General features: G+C 28.9%; 1 protein-coding gene across 1 annotated transcript in view; it reads left to right on the forward strand.

Moving 5' to 3' along the window:
* Window positions 1–26707, forward strand: part of LOC100202561 (uncharacterized) — a 63944-nt gene that overhangs the window by 15780 nt on the left and 21457 nt on the right. The window contains exon 4 of the mRNA XM_065800469.1: window positions 11793–12016. Coding sequence (XP_065656541.1) covers window positions 11793–12016 — 224 coding nt within the window. The remainder of the gene's footprint in view (window positions 1–11792; window positions 12017–26707) is intronic.

Raw genomic sequence — 26707 nt, forward strand, 5'->3', positions numbered from 1 at the left:
TTCTAAGTGTAATAAGTATATTCTATCATTCATAAGAACATTAAATAAATTACTAAACTTAAATCAAAATATACTTATTTGTATAAGTTTTTTTTTGCTTTTAGAAAAATGTGTTTTGTCCAAAAATTATTAACTTGACTATTTAAAATATGTAAGTTTAAAATATGTACATCATTGTATGTCATTAAACAAAGAAGACAAGGCAACCTTATTGCAAATTAATAAATAAAGTAAATTAATAAATAAATTAAAGTTAAAATTACAACTTTTAAAAATTTCACAAAAAGTTTAATGGTTTTTTAATAGCATTTCTTAGTATGTTTTATATGAAATAAAACAAGTTAATTATTGCAGCATAATATTAAATATTTTACTTTATATATAATAATTATACTTATTATATTACTACCTCAAGATTATCTTTTTCTTTATTTACAGATGTAATTTAAATTATTTAAATATTGGAGCTTACATCTGAATATGATATGAAAAGTACAAAATAGTTTGTAAACTGATTTGATAGCAAAAATGCCCTAGACACATACTTGCAGCCATTGATTGAAAATACGGAAATACAGAGAAAACAGACTATATCTGAAGAACCTTAAAAAGATCTTATCCTTAGTTATCATATTAATATAAATTGTGTTAAAAAAAAATTGTGCAAGAATGCTTTTTGCAGTATGCATTGAATTTTTTTGAAGTAAGTTTGACGTTTATATATTTTCCTAAAAAAAAAGTAGCCCATAGATCACAGAGGTAATCTGAAGGACCACAATGCAACATATCTGGTGATACATTAGTATAGGTACATCAAAAACTCAATGTGAAAGTTATACACGCATATTAACTAATGTATTCAGATTACCCTGTTTAATAAAAGTTTTTCCTTGAGGTATTTCAAAGAAAATTTTAGCTTGTCATTTGATAGAAAAGCAAATTAATGTCTGTGGACTGTGTGAAGAGTTAAAGATTAAACTAAAAAATCCACATATAAATGATAATTAAACAAAAGCTTATCAAGCAAATATTGAGATCCGCAAAATTCAAGTGAATTAATTTTACAAAAAAATAAAATTTTGCAAAAAGTCAAAAAATGATTTAAATGTGTATGTGATTGCATTTGATTTTATGCAAAATTTGTTTCTTTCACATATTCCATATATCCACATTAGGGGTAGCGAGTTTGAGGAAATTTTCAAATCTAAAATACCATACACTCTACATTTGGGGCAAATGTTGAAAAAACAACTCCCAAAAAATTTGAGCTCAACAGGTCCACTCTATCCTAACCCTCTGAGCACTTTTTTAGAAAAAAAATTCTCAAAAACCATCAAAAACAGCTGATTTTGCAGGTCCAGAGGGAAAGTTAAATGAAAAAAATTTGAAATTTTTTTTTTTCTTGGATGTTTTTTTTTACCTATATATTTTAGCAAAAATACATGGTATTGTAGTTTTTTTCAAAAAAAAAATTTTTTTGTATTTAGATTTGAAAAAATTACAATGTTTGATAACGTACTTACCATATTTATGTTACTGACAAAGGATTATAATTAAATATCCAAAATATATACTTTTTACTTTTTTAGTAATTTCTATAAGGTGGAAATTTGGCGAGACCCAGCTTTAGTAGCTCAAAGAACAATTGAACCGTTCCATTTGTTGTAATAGTAAATTGTTTTACAATAATTATTTTAAGTTTGATTTTTTAGGTCAGTAAAAATTAAATAGATTACTCTTTATATGTATAAAGAAGAAGAGTGTGGTCAGAAAATAAATATGTATAAAGAAGAAGAGTGTGGTCAGAAAATAAATATGTATAAAGAAGAAGAGTGTGGTCAGAAAATAAATATGTATAAAGAAGAAGAGTGTGGTCAGAAAATAAATATGTATAAAGAAGAAGAGCATGGTCAGAAAATAAATATGTATAAAGAAGAAGAGTGTGGTCAGAAAATAAATATGTATAAAGAAGAAGAGTGTGGTCAGAAAATAAATATGTATAAAGAAGAAGAGTGTGGTCAGAAAATAAATATGTATAAAGAAGAAGAGTGTGGTCAGAAAATAAATATGTATAAAGAAGAAGAGTGTGGTCAGAAAATAAATATGTATAAAGAAGAAGAGTGTGGTCAGAAAGTACATAAATATGTATGTAAATAGGAAGTAAAAGAACACTAAGGTCTAAAAAAAAACTATTCAATTGAAGAAGCAAAGCCAGCCATCAAAGGTAATAATTAGTTTTAGAATGAAACCCTTAAGCTAAAAAATTTAGCTAAACTTTTTATTTCTTATTTTTTGTAAACAAGGCTGTCAGCTTCCAACAGGGATGGAAATACTGCAGCACTTAGCTTACAACCAATCATTTTTCCCAAGAACATCAAAAAAAGCCACTATTCTTGCTTGTCCTCCTCAGAAAAACTTTGAAAGATGTGCAATGAAAAGTAAACGTGATTGTATTTTGGCCAAGGTAAAAGAGCCATGGATTAAAGCTGGATTTTTTATACTAAACGATCAAAGTCTAGTAAAAAATCTTTCAAATCTGGACAAAGAATATTCAAAACTTAAGAAGCATGAAAAAAGGGGATCCGCTGCAGATTTAGCAAAGCAACAAGATTTTAAAGTTTACCTGAATAAATTATTCTGGGCTGGCATTCCTGATCTTAGGAATACAATAAAAAATGACAAAAAAAGATCTGATTCAGACAATCTTGAGGATTTGGAGTTTCTAAAGGACCAAGAAGAGGAAAGAAGACTTATGCTTGGATGAGAAGATAAGAAGTACAGAAAAATAGTATGTATATCTTTTAAACCAAAAAAAAAAAAAATTGCTTGGCTTTCTAGCCAACTTACTTACAATTTACATGCCACTTAAGACGGTTTAAAATAAAAATAGCTAAACAAAAAAAAACAATGTTCACTCGCTATTTCAATCTCTTGTAAAATTAAATTAAAACTAATAAGTAGTAAATTTTTTGTTAGATTTTTAGGCAATGGAGAGTAGCAGAAAGAGAAAGCAGCAAGTGAAACAACAATATAAAGAATTAGAGGGTACAACTAATGTTGAAAATAATAAAGATACTAGTGAGGACTCCTTGATTGATACTGATTTTAAAACACTCTCCAGGATCACTCCTTGAGTGATCCTGGAGAGTGGTTTAAAAGAAAACCTTCACAGCAAAAAGTCACTGCTGAAATTCCCATAGATGTTTTTGCTGGTAATGTAGCTCTTATGGCTACAATCAGTGATATTTCTTCAAGTGTTTTACATAAAGTTACAGGTGCAATTCTAACTCAATCAGGAGCTGATCTGATAGATTTCAAATGTAGCCAGTCTACAGCAGCTAGAAAAATGAAACATGCAAATCATAATATATGCATGATATCAAAAGATGTTCAACAAGCAATAAATGAATCCCCATACCCATGCATAGTGCATTTTGATGGCAAAACATTAATTGAACTAAACAAAGGAAAAAGAATTAAAACTAATAGACTGGCTGTACTCGTAAATATTGAAGGTGAGACACACTTGCTTGGAGTACTTCCTTTTCCATCATCCTCTGGTGAAGTTCAATGCAATGGTGTAATGGACCTTCTTAAGGAGTACAACCTTGAATCCAAAGTAGGAGGAATATGTTTTGATATTACTGCAAGTAACACTGGGTTAAAGAAAGGTTCTATAATTAGAATATCCAACAATTTAGGAAAATATCTTTTACTTATTGCATGCAGACATCATGTATGTGAATTAAGAATGGTTCATTTTTGTAATTCAGTTTCAGATGAACATTCCACAGGACCAGATAATCCCATTTTTTAAAAATTAATAACAAATTTTGAAAATCCTGATTTTAATTACAATCAAACAGAACTGATGAAGTTTGATTGGAAAGTAGTAAGGGGAACTATTCTTGAGAAAGTTGCGCAAGAGTCTTTGAACTTTTGCCAAGAATACATTACAAATGGAAAATAAAATAAAGATTTTATCAGAGATGATAGAAATGAGCTTGCAGAACTTGTCATAATTTACCTTTCTTTATCTTTAGTAACAAGAAAACCTGGAGCAGTTCATCATGCTAGGTTCTTATCCAAAGCACTATACTACCTAAAGCTACAGCTTCTTTCCAGCCATCTTGAGTTCGTAAACCAAAATAATAAACTCAAGACAGAAATCAGGCTAACAATTGAATTTATAGTTTGCTTTTATGCCAAATGGTATTTACAGGCGAATGACGCTATTAGAGCTCCCATTCTTGATATAAAAGCAATACACCAAATGCAACAGTACCAAAAACTTTGTGCCAAACCAGATGCTGTCGATGCAATTTTTAGCTCTCTTTACAAACATAGTTGGTATTTAGATTCAACAATGATTTCTCTTGCTCTGTTGGATGATAATATGTCATTTGAGGAGAAAGCAAATCTTGCTAAAGCAATTCTTACTTTTAAAATGACAATTACAGCATGGTACAATACTAAAAACAAATCAAAAATAGATATAAAAGATAAAACTGAAATGGGAAACGAAATTAGTGAACATCCTTCTTCACTTGCTTTGTTGGTTGATAAATTTTCATACCTTATGTTTGATAGAATCGGATTAGAGGAACAAAGGATAAAAGATTGACTTCCCCCTGAGTTTTGTTTTACTCAATCTGCTTTTAAAAGCTTTCAGAATTATGCCAAATCTTTAATTGTAGTAAATGACCATTCAGAAAGATCTGTTGGAATGATGCAGCAATTTATTCATTGATACAATAATGAGGAAGATAAACAGAACACATTGCTAACTGTTGAGAACAACTGTTCAGAACACCTGGAAGACGTTCAAACAAACTTTCTAAAAGTAAATTTGCAGAAAGCTTATCTTCACTTGACAAAAGGAAGAAAAGTGGTGAAAATGAACATAAACACAACTGAATTTCTTTGCTTTTGAAACCTAATCCATTAACATGAAACTATTATCAAATATTGTAATTTTTTCAATTCTAAATACAAAAATTTTTTTTTTTTTTGAAAAAAACTACAATACCATGTATTTTTGCTAAAATATATAGGTAAAAATAAACATCCCAGAAAAAAAGAATTTCAAATTTTTTTCATTTAACTTTCCCCTGGACCTGCAAAATTGGCTGTTTTTGATGGTTTTGGAGAATTTTTTTTCTAAGAAAGTGCTAGTGCTGGGGGTAAAGATAGAAAGGACCTGTTGAGCTCAAATTTTTTGGGAGTTGTTTTTTCAACATTTTCCCCAAATCTAGAGTGTATGGTATTTTAGATTTGAAAATTTCCTTAAACTGACTACCCCTAATCCACATATGTCATCTATGGCAATATTTGTTTTGCATATATGATCTTAAAACTAGCCAGTGTTTTAAAGAATTGCAGATATATTAGTAATGATGCCAAAGAATTGCACCTATTTGAGATGGTTGTGCCGGCCAGAATAAAAAATTATGCCATGGTCTGAATTGTTTCTGACCATGGCATGATTTTGTACTAGTAGCTGAACTAGGTATCAATATAAATGAGATACAATATTACATATCTAGAAGAGGTCCATTCCTGCCAAGTGATAGAACGTTTGGGACAGCAAAGAGACATATTCAAAAAAATGACAGGGTTTACACACTAACCAAGTATGAAAATCTTATAGTTAAGGCTACTGTTATTACTCTGATATTTTGCAGCTGTTGATGGAATCAGCCTCTCTGTGAGCTACCACAGAGTTCGAGACACCTTACTACCAGTCGGCCTCAGAACCATTAAACTGTTTTAAAGCTGTAACAATAACTTTGAAATAAATGCCTAAAACTGAAGATATTGACATATGGCAAAAGAATGCCCAAGGAAAAAAAGTTACAAAAAGTAATTTTTGGTATTTCCAAAGTGTAACATTTCACATTCTCTAAAATAACTGGTCTTGTGACAATGTGTAAATCTATAGATTGTTTAGTCATTCAATATTCCCAACTCTTACAAAGGATGGGTACCATGCCACCCTTACTATCAAGTAATTGTATTGATTATAAAAACTTTTAAATAGAGGTTTTAGCATGGCCAACAACTTTGAGGTTTTAGCATGGCCAACAACTTTGAAAAACAAAAAATACCAGGAAATAAAGGACAATTAACTAACAATTTTCTGATAATTTTTGGATTTGTATGTACAAAAAAGAATTCATTTCAAAAAAATGAATTAGTCCAGAAATTTAAATTAAAAATAAATATATTAGTTTTTTTTTTTTTTTTAATGAAAAAAAAATTATGTTTTTTATTTATGTACTCCAATATTCAATTTCATAAACACTTTAGACTTTTTTTTGTAAAAGCATATTTTTGTTTATCCTGAAAAGTTTTAATCAATGGACTTGCGTCCTTTTTGAAATTACAGGTTTATTTGTATTTACTTTTAAATTTTTTACTTTAATGTTTTAAAGTTGTTTTTGTTTATTTTCAAAAAGGTGATGTTTCTTTAGAATTTTATCAAGGTTGATTTTTATTCAACAATTTTTGCTTGTCAAACTTTAGTTACTTTAACATAATTCTACTAAAAAATTATTCTATTATTATTATGTCAATTATTGTTTAATTAATGTTGATGTTATCTGTGTTTTAAATCATGTGATTTGTTATTAGTTAGTTAAAATATTTCTTAAATTGGTTTAAATAAAATTTCCTCTATATAGAATCTGAAGGAAAGAATTTGAATAATTTCTCTGAGTTAATGTAGTAAATATTTTTATCTTTTCCTGAATTTTGTTTTTTAATTAAGTTCATACAAAAAGTACTAGAGGAGAGTGGAGCACTATGAAACATTGTTATTATGGAGGCGTCTTATGAGTTGTGATAACCACTTTCATATGGTGAAACAGTTACTCTTAGAGCTATGTTTTGACAAAAAAATTATGTCAACCACTGTTAGAGTTGGAAGTTACTGGAAGAGAAAAGATGAAGTTTATAAAGCAAGATAAGAATTAACAGACAACTTAAAAAGATTGCAATTTATATGAATCAGGAAAACATGATAAAGGGAACGAATTCCAAGATACTGATGTTTAATGAAAAAAACTAGGCGAATAAGAATTTTTGGAGCACTAAGAAACAATCACAGTAAGAAGATGAGTCTTGGTTGAATGATGAGTAAAAAGAGAATTAATTTTATTAGATTGCACAAGAGATGCTAGCTTTAAAGCTGCGTCCATTATAGTATTTATAGAAAAGAGAAAGAAAGGTAACATTAAGACAATGTGACAATGGTTGAAGGTTGGCTGCAAGAGCAGTTCCAACTATGTTTAAGAGTAAGAGCATCATAATAAATATAAGTATCATTTGAAGATCTGCTCCAGATATGGCAATAGTATTCCATACAAGATAGGTTTTAAGATTTGTAGAGATCAAGAATAAAATCCGGAGTAAGAAAGTGGCAAGCACGATAAAGAGATGCAACCTTAGCAGATGCTAACTTTGTAATGGTTTGATATATGGTTTCCAAGAAAAATCGGAAATCAGAGTTATACCTTGAAGATGAAGGGTAGATGACTCATCGAGTACAATACCATTCACAAATGATTAAATATATAAATTATTACCATTTACAAAGGAAGATCTAGATTGTTGTGATAATGATTAGCTGAAAAAAAGTTTTATCTGAGTTAAAGTTCACCAGCCACTTAGTGCCCCATGCTGTAACAAAAGTGAGATCCTTTTCAAGCTCAAATGCCCCCTCCAAGCAATCAGAGAGTGTTGGCTTTTTATCAAGACAAGAATAAATAGTATTATTCTATGGTATCATCAGTGAACAATTCCACTTAGATAAAAGAATTTCTGTGAGGTCTTAAATGTAAATCAAAAAAAGTATAGCGCCATGGATTGAACCACTGAGAAACCCTTGAAGTTACAGGAAATGAAGAAGAGTGCTGTCTATTGAGAACAACTTTTATACAACGAGTAGTAAGGAAAGGTTTGATCACTTTTAAGATGTTACCTGATACACCATTAAAAAAGAGCTTTTGAAAAAGACCAGCATGCCAAACTTAATCAAAAGCTTTAGAAATGTTGAGAGTGATAGCCTTAACCTCTACTTTTCTATCTAATGCATTATAAAACCTATCAGTTATTACCGTTAACAAATCAGTAGTAAAACAAGAAGATCAAAATCCATATTGCGGATCAGGAAGTATGTTATTATATTCTAAATGAGAAATTAAGTGTTTATTAATTTAAGACTCAAAAACCTTGCTTATGATAGTAAGAAGACTAATAGGTATGTAGTTAGATGAGCCAGATAGCTCTTCAGAATTTTTGAAAATAAGGATAGCAGATGCCGCTTTCCAGCAGGCTGTTAAACAACACTTTCATGAGCAACTGTTAAATAATTTTGAAAGTATAGACAACAGCTCAGGAAAACACTTCTGCCAGATAATAACAGGTATGCTGTCCAGACCACATGCTGCAAAAAAGTTAAAGTAGGAAATCACTTTAGATACAGAAGGTGGAGTGAAATGAATGTCAAACAATGAATCAATTTGTTTGTTGGCTATTTCAGGTAAAATGTGATTAGTGGAATCAAGAGATGATATTGATGAAAAATTCTTAGCAAACAATTCAGCTATATCTTTAGGTGAGGTAAATTAATCTGAACCATGTAAGAGAGGTAACCATTAAAAGATTTGCCCTTTTTTTAAATATTGTTAAAGATTTTTCAGATGTCTCGGGAACCTAAATTTTTTAGATGAAATACGAGATTTCATGGCCTTAAAATAAGCGAGCATTAGAAAAACTTTTTACAATGGTTTTTGCAATAGTAAACAGACATCTTTTTTCTGGAGAATTGTTTAAGTGATAGATGTGGAAGTAATGCAGAATTTGCAGCAGCACAATGAGAGGTAAACCATGGTGTGTGGCTGGACTTGGAATTGTCAAGAGGGAGGAAAAGATTCCATGCCAGCCTGAATTCAAGAATTCACATAAGAGGCACATTTGTCAGAAATCATGGTAAGATTTTATATTTGGAGTGATACCTTTTAATCTACTTTTTTTAAAAAGAAGTATTTTAATGGTTTAACAATATATAAAACAATGATGTAATTTTGTATTTATGTTATTAAAACAAATTTGTTTTGGAAATAAGTTTTAAGTGCTTTGTTTCTAAAAAGATTTTTAATTTAAAAAAAGTGAAAATTTAAAGTTTTTATTAGAGTATTACTAGATTTTAATTAAATAATATATCAGTAATATGATAATAAACAGAAAAAAAAAGAAATATGCAACTAAGCTATTGACTAATGTAGATTTATTAGGATAGGGAAACAACTTTTACTTGCTCCCTAATAAAAGGGACAATTTTAGATATTGGATTTTTCTGAGAAAGGCAAGTGATGAAAATAAAAGGAACATACACTGATATCACACCGTATCTTCTCAGTGATATCACACCTTATCTTCTCAGTGGGGTAAATCACACCTTATCTTCTCAGTGGGGTAAATCATTAAAATTAAACAAAGTATCTTTGGTAAACTGAAATTAGAACTAGTCTTGCAAATGTTTAGAAAAAAAATCAATAAAAGACAGATTTATTTAAAAACTTGTCCAAATAGCAAAAATTTGTCTTTGAAATGGAAAATGCAAGATAATATTTTATTTAGAGTATGGAAACCATGACTGTTATTAACAGTTGCATGTTAAATCTATGTGTTTGAAAGAAAATAAAGCTCCTGTTCCACAGTATCAGGTTCTTTATCATCATGTATTATCTTCATGTATCATATCAACTTCATGTATTATATCACCTTCATGTATCATCTATTCTCTATTACCTTCATCAAGTAGTAGAGTAATTAAGTTGAATATTTTGCACTTTTGTATTAAAAGTAATCAAAAGTATTTTCAAGAGTTAAAGTAGAGAGCTAAAAAATTTAAAAATAAAAAATAAAGAAAATCAGTTGAAAAATTCTGGATGATTATCTTTGGTTAGTACAAATTACCCAAGTAATTATAAAATATGTTTATCAGATTATGAAGTAATTCAAGTAAATGCATACCTAAATGTTTGCTATATCTATGTTTATTAGATCATACTTTTTTTTTTTTGACGGCTAGGATAAAACAAAAATGAAGAACAGAAAGTTAACAGAACTTAATGGTATATATTTCTCTTGCCTAGTCAAGGAAGAACACTAAACTGCAGTTATTCAACCAGTTAAAAAATAGGTATTTAACATGAAATAGTTGCAAGCCATTTTTTTAGGTGGTTAATGGGGAGAAATTCAAGAAATCAGCTATAGTGATATTAGGGGGGGCTGGCACATATGGTAAATTTTGTGTACTTAGTTGTGTGATGCAATGAGTGGAGAATAAATTAAGAAAGATATTAGTATGGGTTTTGTGTGATTTTTAAATTAATGATTAAGGCGCTTTATTTTAAGCTTGGATAACCCAACAAAGCATGAAAATAAGTAGTCTGGACCACTTAAGAAAATTTCAATTATAACAACAGACCTTGAAATCAATTCTAGTTATACAAAGATTGATATGGACCAAATAACTAAAAAAAATATTGTCTGGTAATTTACCTTAGCCGCTAACAATTCTATAAATTGGATCTAGTTGCCATAGTAAATGTCTCACAGCAGCACTAAGATTTTGTACGACATTGGTTTTTTGCATCGGCTATCTGGTATTAACTTCAAATTCTTACATGGATTATTGATTTTATTGTAAGTGTTAATGTTCAAAACGAGTTTAACATAAAAGTTGAATTATGTTGGGTTGGGAGCTCAAAACTCACTTTATATTAGTTGGATTCTCCAGATTTTCAGATCCAGAAGAAACCAGTTCTTGATATTGTAATAAAACAATAAAATTCACAGTAAAAGGATCAGATCGGTATACGTATTCAGAATTTTTTTTACAAGCTATGATATGTAGTGAGATTAAAGAGCAGAAAAATTTTTCAATAAATTTTGAAAAATTACCACCTTGTAAATTTTGTAATTTTTTTTTAAAAAGAAAGACAGTGTTAAATTTTGAATAAAATATATAATAATCAAAATGTATTTGAAGTTTTGTTAAAAGTTTTTTTAATCTACTGACTTGAAATTAAATTTTATGTGCATGTAATCAGAAAAGTTTTTACTAAAGTAATTTGCTTATTTTAGTATTAAGGCCAGTAGCAAATTAAGACTTTTTGAGACCCGGGGCTATTTTAAGGCAGGAAGCCCCTTTCCATGTCATTAATCAAATATTCAATTTTCAGAGTTTCTTTTTCATTGGAATATTGAGAGTCCTTGAAATTATGTATTGAAGTGAAAGTAGATAAAAAATAGCTGATTGATTGAATGCTAGGTTTCATACCCCGTTTTCAACCCCCAATTTGACTTGGACAATGATGATTTTTTGACAATTTATTACAGATTAAAAGAGTACCTAGCCAAACATAAATAGCCACTTTTACAAACTGCATTTCTGTATTCATGATATTGATGTTCACCACACTACACTAACTTAATGATACTGAAGTTGTTAAAATTATATATTTATTAAAAATTAAGTGTCTTCAGATATTCTTTCTCCATTAAGTCACTGTTAATTTATACAATTATACAAATTGCAATTTTTTGTTTATGATGCAATTTAACTTGTTGCAATTTGCAGGTTTAATGTTATTATGATGTGAAAATATAGCAAAAAAAAAAAAAAATCAATATAACAAAAATATGTAGATCATTTCTGTTTAAATAGTTTCTAAAAACAGGTGGTTTTAAACTATAAAATTAATAATTTTTTTATGCTTTAGATGAGTCTGTTATGGTAGATTATCCACATGGAAATTCTAAAAAGTCAAACTTAGCTTATTTTGCTATTGCTCCATCTGTACGTAAAGATATTGCTTCTCGAAGCCAAACCTTACTTCCAACAGCTATAATTAATGCTTATAAATCAAGTCCTTCGTCATACATCTTGAATGAAAACGGTGAAAGTGATATTAACCCAGTACTAACTCCAAGGAATAAGTCTCAGGTTATTGTTAAACTGCTCTTATTGTTATCATTTTGTTATTATGTTTAAAATAATTATGTTTATAATAATTTCAAAAAAATATGGCATTTCTTTAATTTCCACACAATAAATCTTATTGAAAATATTTTCTATTACTAATAGAAAATATAACTATAGGTACAGATAGGTATTCATAAACAATATATCTTGTTTTAACTTTAACAGTTTATAAACTACATTTTTTAAAAATTCATTTAAATATTCTTTTATAAAATAGTTATGTTATTAATATAGCATTTGTCATATACATGTACCAACTATGTATTTCACGTAAATAATGTGTATAGCAAACTAGACCTATAGTTTTTAGTTTTTTTTTTCTTTAAGAAATTTAAATCATTTGATAGTTCTAATGTATACCTGGTACCATCAGGGTGGCAAACACCCTGTGATTTTTATATGTAAGATTTTTATAGTAAAATTATTTTTTCCAATAAATTGAAGTAAAGAAAAAGTACAACAAAAATACCTCATTCCAATTAATTAAATAGCTGATAACAAAACTACTGACAAATACTTAAACAACATTAAGAACACTTTTACTAGTATAATAGTTTGAATATATTCTTAAAAATAAAAGTTAGATTAATTGACTGATGTTGATGTTGATGGCATCTCTCTCTTGATGCTGAAATTCTTATCATAAAATTCAAAATTTTTATATAATCGAATAAAAGAAAAATACTTTTATTCTATTTTTAAAAATGTTTTTAATTTATATATATATATATATATATATATATATATATATATATATATATATATATATATGTATATATGTGTATATATATATATATATATATATATATATATATATATGTGTGTATATATATATATATATATATATATATATATATATATATATATATATATATATATATATATATATATATATATATGTATATATATGTATATATATGTATATACAGTTATGGCCATTGAAATCTGACCACTGCTGAATATAAAGAAAAACAGTCTATGCATGCGAATAATCAATTTATTTTCTTCCCTGACATCAATGATTAGTTAATTAGCTTTTAGCCAATCACATTAGCGTTTATTTTATTGCACTGTAAAATTTATTAAGCTATATATCTCATTGTAGGGTATGGATTATCATTTAACTGTCACAATTTAATTATGACTACGAAGGAAGGTCTTCGTGCTAATATTAAACTTTTATGGGAGGATGGTGCAAGTAAGCGTCAGATATCAGCAAAATTGCGAATGCCAAAATCTACTGTTCATGATATTATACAACTAATCAAAGACACGGGATCCACTGCGCCCAGAAAACGTTTTGGTAAAGCTAGAATTACTAGCAAACAAGCAGACAATATGATACGGAGGGCTGCTGTGAGAGATCCAACAATATCCAGCACACAAATCAGGGCAGATCTACCTAATGACGTTACAGTCAGCACTCGAACAATTAGAAGACGTTTATCGAAAGATGCAGGTCTACGTTCTTGTCGTCCAGCCCTCAAACCGCGACTGTCTTTAAAGAACATCCGTGATAGGATCGCATTTTGTAGAGCTCACATACACTGGTCAATAACCAAATGGCGCCAGGTAATGTTTAGCGACGAGACACAAATAAAGCAATTCGCTCCGCATAAATCATTAGTTCGTCGCCCACCTAATCAGCGTTTTAATGCAAGGTATACCGTACCAGCTGTCAAGCAATGTCCTTCAATTATGGTGTGGGGCGCAATAGCTTCATCTGGTCGATGTGGTATTTATTTAATGCAGAAGGGACAGACTGTTAACTCCCAACAATATCTAAAAATACTTCAAGAAAAGGTTCCAAATTTGATGGAAATTCGTCGTTGCAAAATATTCCAGCATGATGGTGCACCGTGTCACCAATCTCGTCTTGTAAAATCTTGGTTAGAGGATCACAACGTTCAGGTTCTGGGTCCTTGGCCGGGATCATCCCCAGACTTGAACCCAATCGAAAATTGCTGGGTCAAGTTAAAGTCAGCAGTATCCAGAACTAATCCTACATCACTGGACGATCTATCGCACAAAATTCGTCAAGCTTGGATTACTGAAATAACGCCAGAATATTGTCAGGCTCTCATGGATTCAATGCCTGATCGCATTAATGCAGTCTTAAAAGCACATGGTGGTGCCACTAAATATTAAAAACATTGAATATGTACGATATGTTACATTATAATCATTAATTGTTACTGTTATTCTTTTATTGCTATAATACAATTGTTTATTACTACATTAAACTAGTTTTAAGTAAAATGATACTGGTGGTCGGATTTCAATGGCCATAACTGTATATATATATATATATATATATATATGTGTATATATATATATATATATATATATATATTTAAATTATAAAAATAAAAAACTATGTATTAATAAAAATAATTATAATATCTAGTAAAATAATTAAATTTGAATTTTAAATGTAACTTACTTTCTAGCTCATCACCATCAGCAATAGCATTATTATCTTCATTGTTGTCATCAGCAGCATTATTATCTTCATTGTTGTCAATAGTTTCATCAACAAATGTATGATAATCACAATCTTTACTTATAATTTTCAACTCAAATTTATTAGGTTTAAAAAATTAAAATAGATTTGATTAAAATACAATACTTATTAAATTTAAGTGAACAATTTTTTTGTGTGTTTTTGTTATTCACCTCCTCAAGGCCGAGAAGGCCACTACAGATGAGGAAGCTACTTAATAGTGGTTATAACCCTCTCTCAACTCTATAACTCTAAAACACAAACCTTGACAAACAAGGCTGCTGCGCCGAGAAACAGATTGAGCGCGGTACTACCAGGGACGTTGTGGGGATTGAACTCGGAACCTCTTGCTTAAGAAGTAACTATATAACTGCATAACATAAAAAGTTAGAAACAATCCTCCATAAAAAAACACATACTTTTCATTTATCCTTTTAATCTAACAATAAAGAAAATAGAAAACAATAAAGAAAACAGAAAGGCTTATAAAGCAAAGTGAAAAGCAATCAACAGTTCATATCACAAATAAACTTTTGAAAATAAATTTTGAGTTTAAAAAACTTACCAAAACAAAACTATTTTGAGATATTGGCACATAATATCATCACGTTGTTCTGTTTCCTTGTGCAATGATTGCAAACCTTAACTAAGTTTTTAGTATCCTATGATCTCCTCTGATCTTTAGTATCGTTTAGTATTGTTGTTACTATATTTTATTTTAACTCTTTTTAGTTTTTCTTCTTAAGATTTAAAATGTTTATAATTTCTATTTAATTTCTAAGACTAATTTAAGTTTCAACGGTTGTTCATTATGTTATAATTTTGATTGGTTAGCAAAATTTGATCTATGTATCTATGACAGCGCAAGGTGTTAGTAAACTTTGTAATCGGTTTTGTTGTTTTTCCAACTTTACATAAGTTTCTCTTATCGGCTTGAGGGTGTTATTCCGGTACCAGTCCCTGGTATCGGAGAAACACCCTCAAGTGTGTTTCTCCGATACTAGGTATCTTTTTTACACCCTTTTTAATAACGTCTTTTACGTTTGCGGTGTTATGTAGTATTTTAGTTTTTTCTATTAGAACTCATCATTATAGTGTTTATTATTTTTTATTTATTTATTTCGGCAATTTTTTCGACCAGTGATATGTGTATGAGTGCTTATTTTATTTTTTATTTATGGGTAATAATTTTTTTATTATTTATTTTTGTGTTATAATATTTACTTTTGATTTATTTTTCATTTTGTTATGCGATTTGATATTGAATTCACATTTCTTACTTTCCATATTATTTCATTAAAAATATTAGTGCTTTCCAAATTTGGTTGTAGTAAGGGTTTTGGCTGTTAGTAGTGATGTCCTTTTTTACTGCAGATGATGTTTATCTGACGTGATAAACTAGGTATTGGTGCTGAGCCTCTACAAAATGCCAGTAATAATAAATGTGATTCTGAGGAGAAGTTAATTACCACCACTACATAAATTATGATTACACAAAAGCAACAATTTTTTCTTTATCTTATACCTCCTATCATTTTATATTTATTTATTTTAAATAGTGATATCTCTATGCATATGTATATTTGTGTTAAACATTTGTATTTAATGAAGATTTATGTTTACTTATGTAAACATTGTATTATTTTTTTTTTTTAATTTATTTATTTTAAATAGTGATATCTCTATGCATATGTATGTTTGTGTTAAAGTAAGTTAAACATTTGTATTTAATGAAGGTTTATGTTTACTTATGTGTCCTGTTTTGTTTTAGGTATACTTTAATGATAAAATTACTGTTGACTATGATTGTGTATGACCTTTTTCTTTAAAATAAAAATGTTTATTCTGAACATATGTTTGTTTTTCTTTGTTTTTAGTACTTATCCTCCTTTATATAAAAAGTTTTTTTAATAGAAATGTTTCATATATCTCTATGGGCTCAGTCTCGTTCAAGCACAGCAGATTATCTGCATCAAATATAACAACAACAACCACAACAACAGCAAAAAGGTTTTATTCGAGATCAGTAAAAATAAGATGTGTATTTTGTTTACTTGATCATGAGTTAAATTTTCAAACTAAATAAAGATGTAACTTAATAAAAGTTTAAATCTTATTTTATATTTTTGAACATTTGATAACCCAAGCCTTCCCAGGAAGGAATATGTTCACGTATGAGTATTTTATTTTAAACGACTTGGTTACAGCTGTTTGCAAATTTTATTATATTAGGCATTGCAGAAGAAAAAAACAAAAGAAAGCTAAACTAACGAAATATAAAATAAAATAAATTTAAATAAATTTAAATAAAAAATAAAAGACAAAAATAAAAAATAAATTATTAATTTAAATAATTTTTGTACTGTTTTTATTTTTGTTTCTTTAGAGTGGTTGCTATTTTCCTCAACAAAATTGGATAAGGCAAAGCAAAAATAAACAGTTTCAAGTCTACATTAAAAAGATTGATTTTCCTATATTTTATATTTTATTTTAAAGGAAAAAGTGAAATACATATATGGACAATATGTACTTGTTACATTAAATTTATACAAATAAATTTTACAACCAGATAGTAATTTATATTTTCACTTTTTACTTTTAAAAAAACAAATAAAATATAGGAAAATCATTCTTTTTAATGTAGACTTGAAACTGTTTATTTTGGTTTTGCCTTATCCAATTTCGTTGTTGAAAATAACAACCACTCTAGAGAAACAAAAATAAAAACAGTACACAGATTATTTAAATTTATTTTTTATTATTGTCTATTTAAATTTATTTTAAGTTTCTATTTTGTTAGTTTTACTTTTTTTGTTTTTGAAACTTTAGATTTTTTTCTGCAATGCCTAATATAATAATACTTGCAAGCAGCCATGACCAAGTTGTTTACGTGGACATACAAGACAAAAAACTGCATGCGTTTATTTGGAAGATTTTTTTTCATTGGTATCAACAACAGCCACTAATAATTAATTGTTCATTTCTTATAACAACCATCACCATCTATTATAATATAAGATATGTTAGTTATTAAAGATAAGTGAAAATTTGAGTGACAAAAAATGTTTCCAAAAAACAAGTAGATGTTGTTGGTCCAAAAGCATATAATAAAATAATTCTTTACAAACCTCTCTTAAGTATTTTCTTAAAGATATTAAATGTTATATTAAATATTCCAAAAGACATAATTTTATAAAGTTATTTTCATTTTCATAATATTGTTTTATTGTTACATTCCTAATCCTATAATATATGCAATACCTACATCATTTAATATATAATCCGTGCGGAAACAAAATAAAATCTTTAAACTGATAATGATGATCATGATGATTATGAGGATTATCTAAATTAAGACATATTGAGTATTGAAAAATATAAAAGTTTTTGAAATATTTATATTAATTTTATATAGAAAATGAAAATTTATTAATATAAACCAAAAAACCTTTCAATGATTTATAAAATAATAATGAAAGCTTTTATTTTGAAAATGATTGCAAAAAAGTAAAAACTTATTTTATTGCTTCTTTCTTTGAAAAAACCTAAAACAAAAAACCTAAATGCTTGTCAACTAGTTTCCAGGCCGATCAACTTTTAGTTGCTATATTTGCTTATTGAAAATGATAAGTTATCAATATGAATAAATGATTAGTTATCTATCACTTATTTTTGTTTATTATTGATATGACAATGATATCACTTATTTTTATTTTACTAGTTTTCACTAGTATTTTACTAGTATTTTTACTATAAATGATTGTATTTAATTAAAAATGTTTATTTAGCAAGAAACTTTTGTTTATTGCTCTTTCGTTTATAAACATTTCCAGAGCCATCTTAATAGATGCTCCAACAGTAGTCTGCCATCATGTGTTTATCCTAATGTTCTTGGTAATCTTTGGTTGCTTTAATAAATTGTTTCATAAAACAAAGTTTAATGAGTGGTAGAAAAACTGTTTTATTTCTGCTAACAATGAGTTTATTAACAATATTTGGCATGCCCGCTGTGAGAGTGTTGTGAATCGGCCATTCATTTTGTATCCGGTGTTGCTTTTTTGCTTGACAATTCCACATGCAGAAATAACATGGAAGTTGAGTAAACATTTTTGCTGACCAAGGAAAAAATTAATCATTTTTAAGTCGACACAAATAATCCAGATGTGTTCTAGATACTTAATTGAGTTCAGCACCATTTTTATATCATGGTAAGTCTCTTACAAATAAACAAAGTGGTCAAGTGGTACAGAACCAAAAATATTGCCATTGTGCAAAAAGACGCATTTGAGGCATCACTTTGAGCTGTTGATAAACAGTCTCCATATTTTTAGATTGTTTAGAGAAATAACCAACTGCAATAGGAGACCTGAAATGAAATTACAGAAAACAAATGAATGGATTTCTAAAAAAAATCAATGTAATGATTATTACGCAAACAATTCCCTCTTGACAATAATTTCTAATAATTGTTCAGAATAATGATTAGCAATTGCGGAATAAGTAATTCCCTTAAGAGAATTACACGAAAAATGATTGCTAAAGTATTCCCTAAAAGACTAATTGCGCACGAGGAATTCTTATTTAAAAGCCATAGCGCTAAGCTCAATAGAGGTATCAGAAGTGGACTGAAGAATTTTACAAAAAGATTTTGGATCTATAAAAAGAAAAAAGAAAATGGAGTACTTATTACCAAAGCAAAATGGACTTCAATGAATCTAATATTGCTGTTACACGGAAAAAATAAAAACAAACTATGCAGTTGTATCTAAAAGCAGTAATATCAAATAAATATGAAGAAGAAAAATACTCGACATTCTTATTTATTATTGGTAAAAAAGGATGAGAAGTATTCAAGACATGGACTTGAAATAAAATAGAAAATGACGATAGTGAAATCAATGACATCACGATGAAAGAACTAATTGAAAGATTTGAAAAATACTGTTGACCGAAAAGAAATCTAGTTTTGGAAAGAAGAAAGTTTTTCTTACAAAAACAAGATGTCAATGAATCATTTGATTTTTTTGTGACTGGTTTAAAAAGTCTGGCTCAAACATCTGAATTTGAAAATATTCAAGATGGTCTTATATTATGCAAAATAATTGACGGAATCAATTATTTTGCATAATATATGATTGATGGATCAATCAGACAAAGAAACAAATCAAACTTTGTTTGATTTGTTTCTTTGTATGATTTATCCATAAGTCTAAAATAATCTACGTTGTAAAGCAGATTTAACTTTAACAAAACGATTAGCATTCAGAGCTGAAGAAGTTGCAAATGTAGAAATAGAATCAATTATACACGAAAAAGATTTTGATGTGGTAAAGAAATTCCTAAAACCAAGACAAGCTAATGTGACAATCAGACAAATACCGAAACGGAGAAAATTTGCGAATAGTGAAAATGTATCAAAAAACAAAACAGACAGAATCAAATAAACAAAACTGGAAACAAATGAATAATGGTTCAAATACAAAACAACAACAAAGGCAGTGCAAGAAATGCAATAAAACACATGAACCTAAAAACTGTCTGGCATTTTATCAAATGTGCCACAAATGTAAAAAAAAAAATCATCGGGCGATTTGCTGCAACTCAAAACACATACACAAACATTGCGCTGTTAAATACCATGTTGATCATCTGGCGAAATAAATTGCAAAAAAGAAGCTTTGATAATCTTCAAAATCAATAATAATATTGGTACATGGAAAAATTGACATTGGAGCTGAAGTTGATGTTATGCCAAAAAGAGTCTATGATCAACTAACACCACGTGATAATCTCACTTACACAGATGTTAAACTATGTGGTTATGGAGGTAATTATATTCCAGTACTTGGAACATCAAAGATAATGTGTTACTACAAAAGTTGCTTACAAACTTCCCAAGACTTGCAAGCTATCAAACTACTAAATGAAGTAAAAAGTGTAGATGCAAACAAATTTAAGTGCCGACAGCAAAAAGAAATATCTACACTAAACAAAATAAAACGAATTGAAGGAAAACAAGGAAAAGAGTTAAAAGAAGAAATACTAAAAATGTATCTAAATTTATTTAATGGGTTAATAATGATTGGACCTGAACAACATATTGAGTTAAAAAATATCTCAAATCCTTTTATTCATCCCCCAAAGAAAATTCCTGTCACCTTGAGAGAAAGGCAGGCAGAGTCTTCCATGTACAAACGGACAACAAGAATAGATGAATCAACAGAATGAGAAAACTAACTAGTAGTCATGGAAAAACTAAGACTCTGCATGGATCCAAGAGACTTAAATACAGCTATGAAAAGAGAACATTATCAATTTCCTACTTTCGAAGAAATATCAGCTAGATTTTGTGGTGCAAACAATTTTACAAAGCTAGAAGCAAATAAAGGTTATTGGCAGATTCCACTGGATAAGGATAGCTCTATGTTAACTACGATGAACATACTATTTGAAAGATTTAGATTTACACGATAACTTTAAGGTATACATTCGGCGCAAGAAAAAGTATTGATAATAAAGGAATCCTAAAAACTGATAATCTTAGATATTGTAATATATGGGGCACAAAAGATGTAGATAACAATGAAAGCCTTATAAAATGCTTAGATCCAGATGAAAAAATGGGAATGACCCTAAATATTGAAAAATGCTGATTTTGAACAAAGGTGTTGATATACTTAGGACACAACTTATCAATAAACAGAAAAAGAGTTTAAAGGTAGGGGTGTACTGGATGGGAAATTTTTAATTCCCGCCGGATTTGCCGGAATTGTTAACAAATTTTGGCCGGAGCTAGAATTATATTTATACAAAAGAGAAAGCCTGCACCTCAGCATCGTGGCTACATAATGTGTATTTGCTACATCGCTACATCGACTAAGGGTTTGTAATGGAGCAGTTATCTTTTCATTCATTATTCTTCGTTTTCTTCTTCTTTTTCTAAAAAAGCTGTATCGATTTAGATAAGCAAAAAAAGTGAGCTAAGTGCTTACATAAATATGCTTTAGTAGGTAGATGAAGGATAATTTTTAAAGGACAAGCAATAATCAAAAACTACATCTAGCACACATAGGGATTGAAAAGACTACAGGGTGACCACAAAGTATCCGCACACGAGACGGTTTCATCTTGTGAAAATATAAGCATAAAAGCACTTATGTATTTTCTTATTTATTTGTTGTTTTTGGTTAATATTATGTCATAAACTTTATATACTTTACTTTATATACTTTGTAAACTATGTTCAATTGGTTTTTTTAGAATGGTGCGCGTTTCTCCTTTGTGCGGCAACTTTTCCTGATTTTATCAACTTTTCTCAATGGCCGCCATCGAGCCCCGATCTTAACCCGATGGATTTCTCAGTCTGGAGCGTCCTAGAAGGAAAGGCATGCCAAAAGCCGCATAAAAATATTGAAAGTTTAAAAAAATCACTACTGAAAGCTTGGGATTCTCTGGACCCTGCCTACTTGCTCGCCACCGTCGAAGCATTCCCGAGACGCCTACAGGCCTGTTATTTTGCTGATGGAGGAAAATTCGAATTCAATCTTTGAATCATAATTGTTATAGTTCAATAAATGTTTTAAAATAAAATTTGTGTTCCAAATACTTTCTACATGCTTTTTATTAAGCTCTTTATCTGTGCGGATACTTTGTGGTCACCCTGTATAAGAGAAACTGTATTCTAGGTTGGCATTAACAAACAAATCAAAGATTTAGTCAAGTCATGTGAAACATCCCTAGAATACTCAAAAACAAACAAACAGAGGAATTAATTATATCAAGTGAAATACCAAATCATCCATTTCAAATTGTAAGAATTTATTTATTTTACTGGAATAAACAGGGATTTTTAATAGTGGTTGACTATCATAGTCGTTATTGGGAAATTGAAAGATTACATAACATCCAATCGCAAATAGTGATAAAGAAACCAAAAATGATCTTTTCAAAACTTGGCATACGGCAGATAGTACAATAAGCACACGACAGCGCCAACAGCACACACTTCACATCTTTAGAATTCTGAAAATTTAGTTCAGAGTGGGAGTTAAAACATATAACTAGTAGCCCACAGTATCTACAATCAAACGAAATGGCTCAGAGACATAAGCAAATAGCAAAAAATTTGCTAGTCAAGGCAAAAAGATCCAATCAAGATTTGTACATAGTTCTACGAGAGGTAAAAAATACTCTTGTTCACAGTTTTGCTTCACCTGCTCAACTCATCAGTGGAAGAAGATTGAGATCAACACTTCCAGCGTCTCTGTCACTGTTAAGTAAATCCAATTGACATAAATAAATTTAAGAACAATAGTGAAAAAATTCAAAATTTACAGAAAGAAATATTATGACAAAAACGCAAAAACATTGAAAAACATAGACACGGGAGACAGTGTTTGTATCCATAATTGAAATAAATGGCAACCAAGAAAAGTTGTTGAGAGCAAACAACTACGAAGTTTTAATGTAAAAACCTTAAATGGAAATGTTATTAGAAAAAACAGAAGACATCTACTAAAAACAAAGGAAGAAGTAGATTAGGATGTTAATTTGTCAGATGATGACAGCAATACTTATGAATCAAAAGGTGTGTTCATGGGTAAAAGAAAACTGTAGAAAAACAAACAATTATCGAAATACAAATCACGATGAATCCAATAAACTGCAACATTATTATCACAAGATCAGGAAGAATTTCAAGGAAACCTAAACATATTGATTACAACTATTTATTATTTGATTATTTTTAAAAGAAGGAAGGTGTAATGATTGTTACGAAAATGATTTCCTCTGGACATTAATCTCTAACAATCATTCAGAATAACGATTAGCGATTGCAGAATAAGTAATTCGCTTCAAAGAATTACAGGAAAATGATTGCTAAAATATTCCATTAGAGGCTAATTCTGCACAAAGACTTCTCACTTAAAAGCTGTAATGCTAAACTCAATAGAGGTTGAAATAAGGGCACGAGAAGACTAAACACAAATAATATAATAATTAAGTAAGAATAAGTTGTAAAAATTTAATATATAGATATAGAAATAAGTTTCAAATATATATTAAAGCAATTCTCTTTCTTATAAATAAGAATACGAAACATTACAGTCAACAAATATTGTCTCTTGTTATAAGGTAGGAAACTTTTGCAAAGTTGTTAAAGTTCTAATTATATATTCCAGTGGCTTCTGATAGAGATAGTTCTGAGAGATAGTTCTGCTGCTTGCTTAGAAAATCCTAAATCGCGCACTAAACCATTCAGTTTTATCTGACTAAAAAACAGTTTTAAATGTTTCACATTAGAGAAGTCTTCCAAGTTTATTAGTATATTAATTCATACATTTCATACAAGTATATTCATTCATACATTTCTGTAGAGACATGCTTTGTCTGTTACAGACCATTAAAACCATTAAAAATTGAAGCTTGAATCTTTTGAGAATGTCGAATTGGTCTAATAGCAGAAGAAATATTGAGATGAGCTATGTTTTGCCTCTTTATTTTTTCAATAACAAAAGTGTTGGCAAGACAAAAATAGCTGTTGTCAAAATGATTTAGTGGTTTTCTTCGTAAGGTAAACATTTTCTTGTTATTTTTGTCTTTATCTTGAAGACTCTCTTTGCTAATATGCTATGCAGTATATGGAGCCCATTTTTTGTCTTGATCACCAAGTTTAATATCAAAATACAATATATATGCTACTTTTTTAAAATTAGTAATGTTTTTTTAAGTGTAAAACAGTCACAGACATAACAGAATGAATTATGGATTTGATGATTAGAATGGATTTGATTGAATAAAACAGCCACAGACATAACAGAATGAGTTATGGATTTGATGATTAGAATGGATTTGATTGATTAAAACAGCCACAGACATAACAGAATGAATTATGGATTTGATGATTAGAATGGATTTGATTGATTAAAACAGCCACAGACATAACAGAATGAATTATGGATTTGATGATTAAAATGGATTTGATTGATTAAAACAGCCATAGACATAACAGAATGAATTATGGATTTGATGATTAGAATGGATTTGATTGATTAAATCAGCCACAGACATAACATAATGAATTATGGTTTTGATGATTAGAATGGATTTGATTGATTAAAACAGCCACAGACATAACAGAATGAGTTATGGATTTGATGATTAGAATGGATTTGATTGATTAAAACAGCCACAGACATAACAGAATGAATTATGGATTTGATGATTAGAATGGATTTGATTGATTAAATCAGCCACAGACATAACAGAATGAATTATGGATTTGATGATTAGAATGGATTTGATTGATTAAATCAGCCACAGACAACATAATGAATTATAAATTATGATGATTAGAATGGATTTGATTGATTAAAACAGCCACAGACATAACAGAATGAATTAAGGATTATGATGACACTCATGTCAATTTAAAGAAGCCATCATATTATATATTTGATCCAAAAAAATTAAAAATGACATGATTATTTTTTTCAGAACTATTAAATTAAAATGCCCATGAAAAGTTTTAATTTTTCCGAAATTGGTTATTGCATAAAATCTAGACCTTGTTGACAAAAACAAATTATAGATTTGAAATCAACCTTTAAAAGTAGATAAAAATCAATTTAAATATATCATGCAACAAAAAAAAATTTTTTTTTTTTTTTGTAGATCTGTGTAATTCATTTCATATCAACTGGCTATCATCCACAAATTTAAATATTGTTAAAAGTTGATCCTCAGTATAGAGAAACTATTATATGAATTGCAACAAAAATGCATGTGGCAACAAACATTTTTTTTTTAAATTTATCAAAACATCATTAATCAAAGGAGAAGTTTTTGTAACAGAAAAAACAGAATCGTGATCCTAATATAATGCTCAAAACAAAGATATAGCAAAAAATCTGAAACGTTTTTGGTTAGCATCAAGATAAATAATCAAGATAATTTATTTTGGAAACTTTAAATAAAACATTGCTCTTTTTTTTAATGTTTATTTATTATATTTTTAATGTTTTACAATTTAACAGATTGTGTTCAATCATACTTCATAAGATTCTTTACTTTATGTTTTTTGAGCACTTTCCTTTAACAATAAAATACTACTAAAATGCCTCACAATATTTGTTATAAAACCAAAAAATAATAGTTTATGTTTTATAAGTTTTTGAATAAAATTAGACTTTACTTGTACTTTTTGTCATTACAATGCATTATAGTAAATAAGTATTATACTTTATATCATTCCTGGGACATGCCTGTGGGATTTTAGTGCCTGCATATTAGATTTTGTACTTTAAAAATTTTAAAAATACTTTTCTAACGTTTTTAAGTATGAATATTTATTTTTTTCAATTATTTCCAATTAGGCAAGGATTATTTTGCATGCAGTCAGGCCAATGAAAATAACTTGGTTTGGGGTCCTGAAACTATACCATCAACTTCATGTACAATATTAACATTGTCTTCATTGTTTTATTTACTTTAGTAGCAATTGAAAAAAAAGTGACTTATCTCCCTGTGAAAGAGGTCAGATTAAGGTTCTTTTGGAAAATGCAGAGCTTACTCAATGTCAGATAGCTTTAAAATGTGGGGTGACTCAGAGCATTGTGTCAAGCATAAAAAGAACATGCAGCATTGCTCAACTGGTACACCAAAACGTTTTTGTTTTTTTTTTAAACATCTTCGCTTCCAACAAGGCTGCAAGCAACTGCTAATTAAAGTTGGAAGTTGAAAAGATGAAAATTGTAGAGCAAGATAACAATTGATGGACGATTTAAAGGATTGCAAATTATATGAATCAGGAAAGCAAGATGAAGGAAGCCAATTCCAGAGAACTGATGTTCAAGGAAAAAACTAGACAAATAAGAGTTTTTTGAGCACTTAGGAACAGTCACAGAAAAAAGATGAGACTTGATTGAATGACGAGTAACACAAGAATAAATTTTAGTAGGTGGCACAAAAGACGCTAGCTCTTCAGAACTTTGCCCATTATAGTATTTGTAGAAAAGAGAAAGAGAAGCAACATTACGACAATGTGATAATGGTTGGAGTTTGGCTGCAAGAGCAGGTTAAACTATGTTTTTAATGCATTTTTGCATCTTGTCTAAAAGAGAAAGGGCATCATTAGAAGATCCGTCCCA

Source organism: Hydra vulgaris, chromosome 06, assembly GCF_038396675.1.
Source record: "Hydra vulgaris chromosome 06, alternate assembly HydraT2T_AEP".
In the NCBI taxonomy this organism is placed as follows: Eukaryota; Metazoa; Cnidaria; class Hydrozoa; order Anthoathecata; family Hydridae; genus Hydra; species Hydra vulgaris.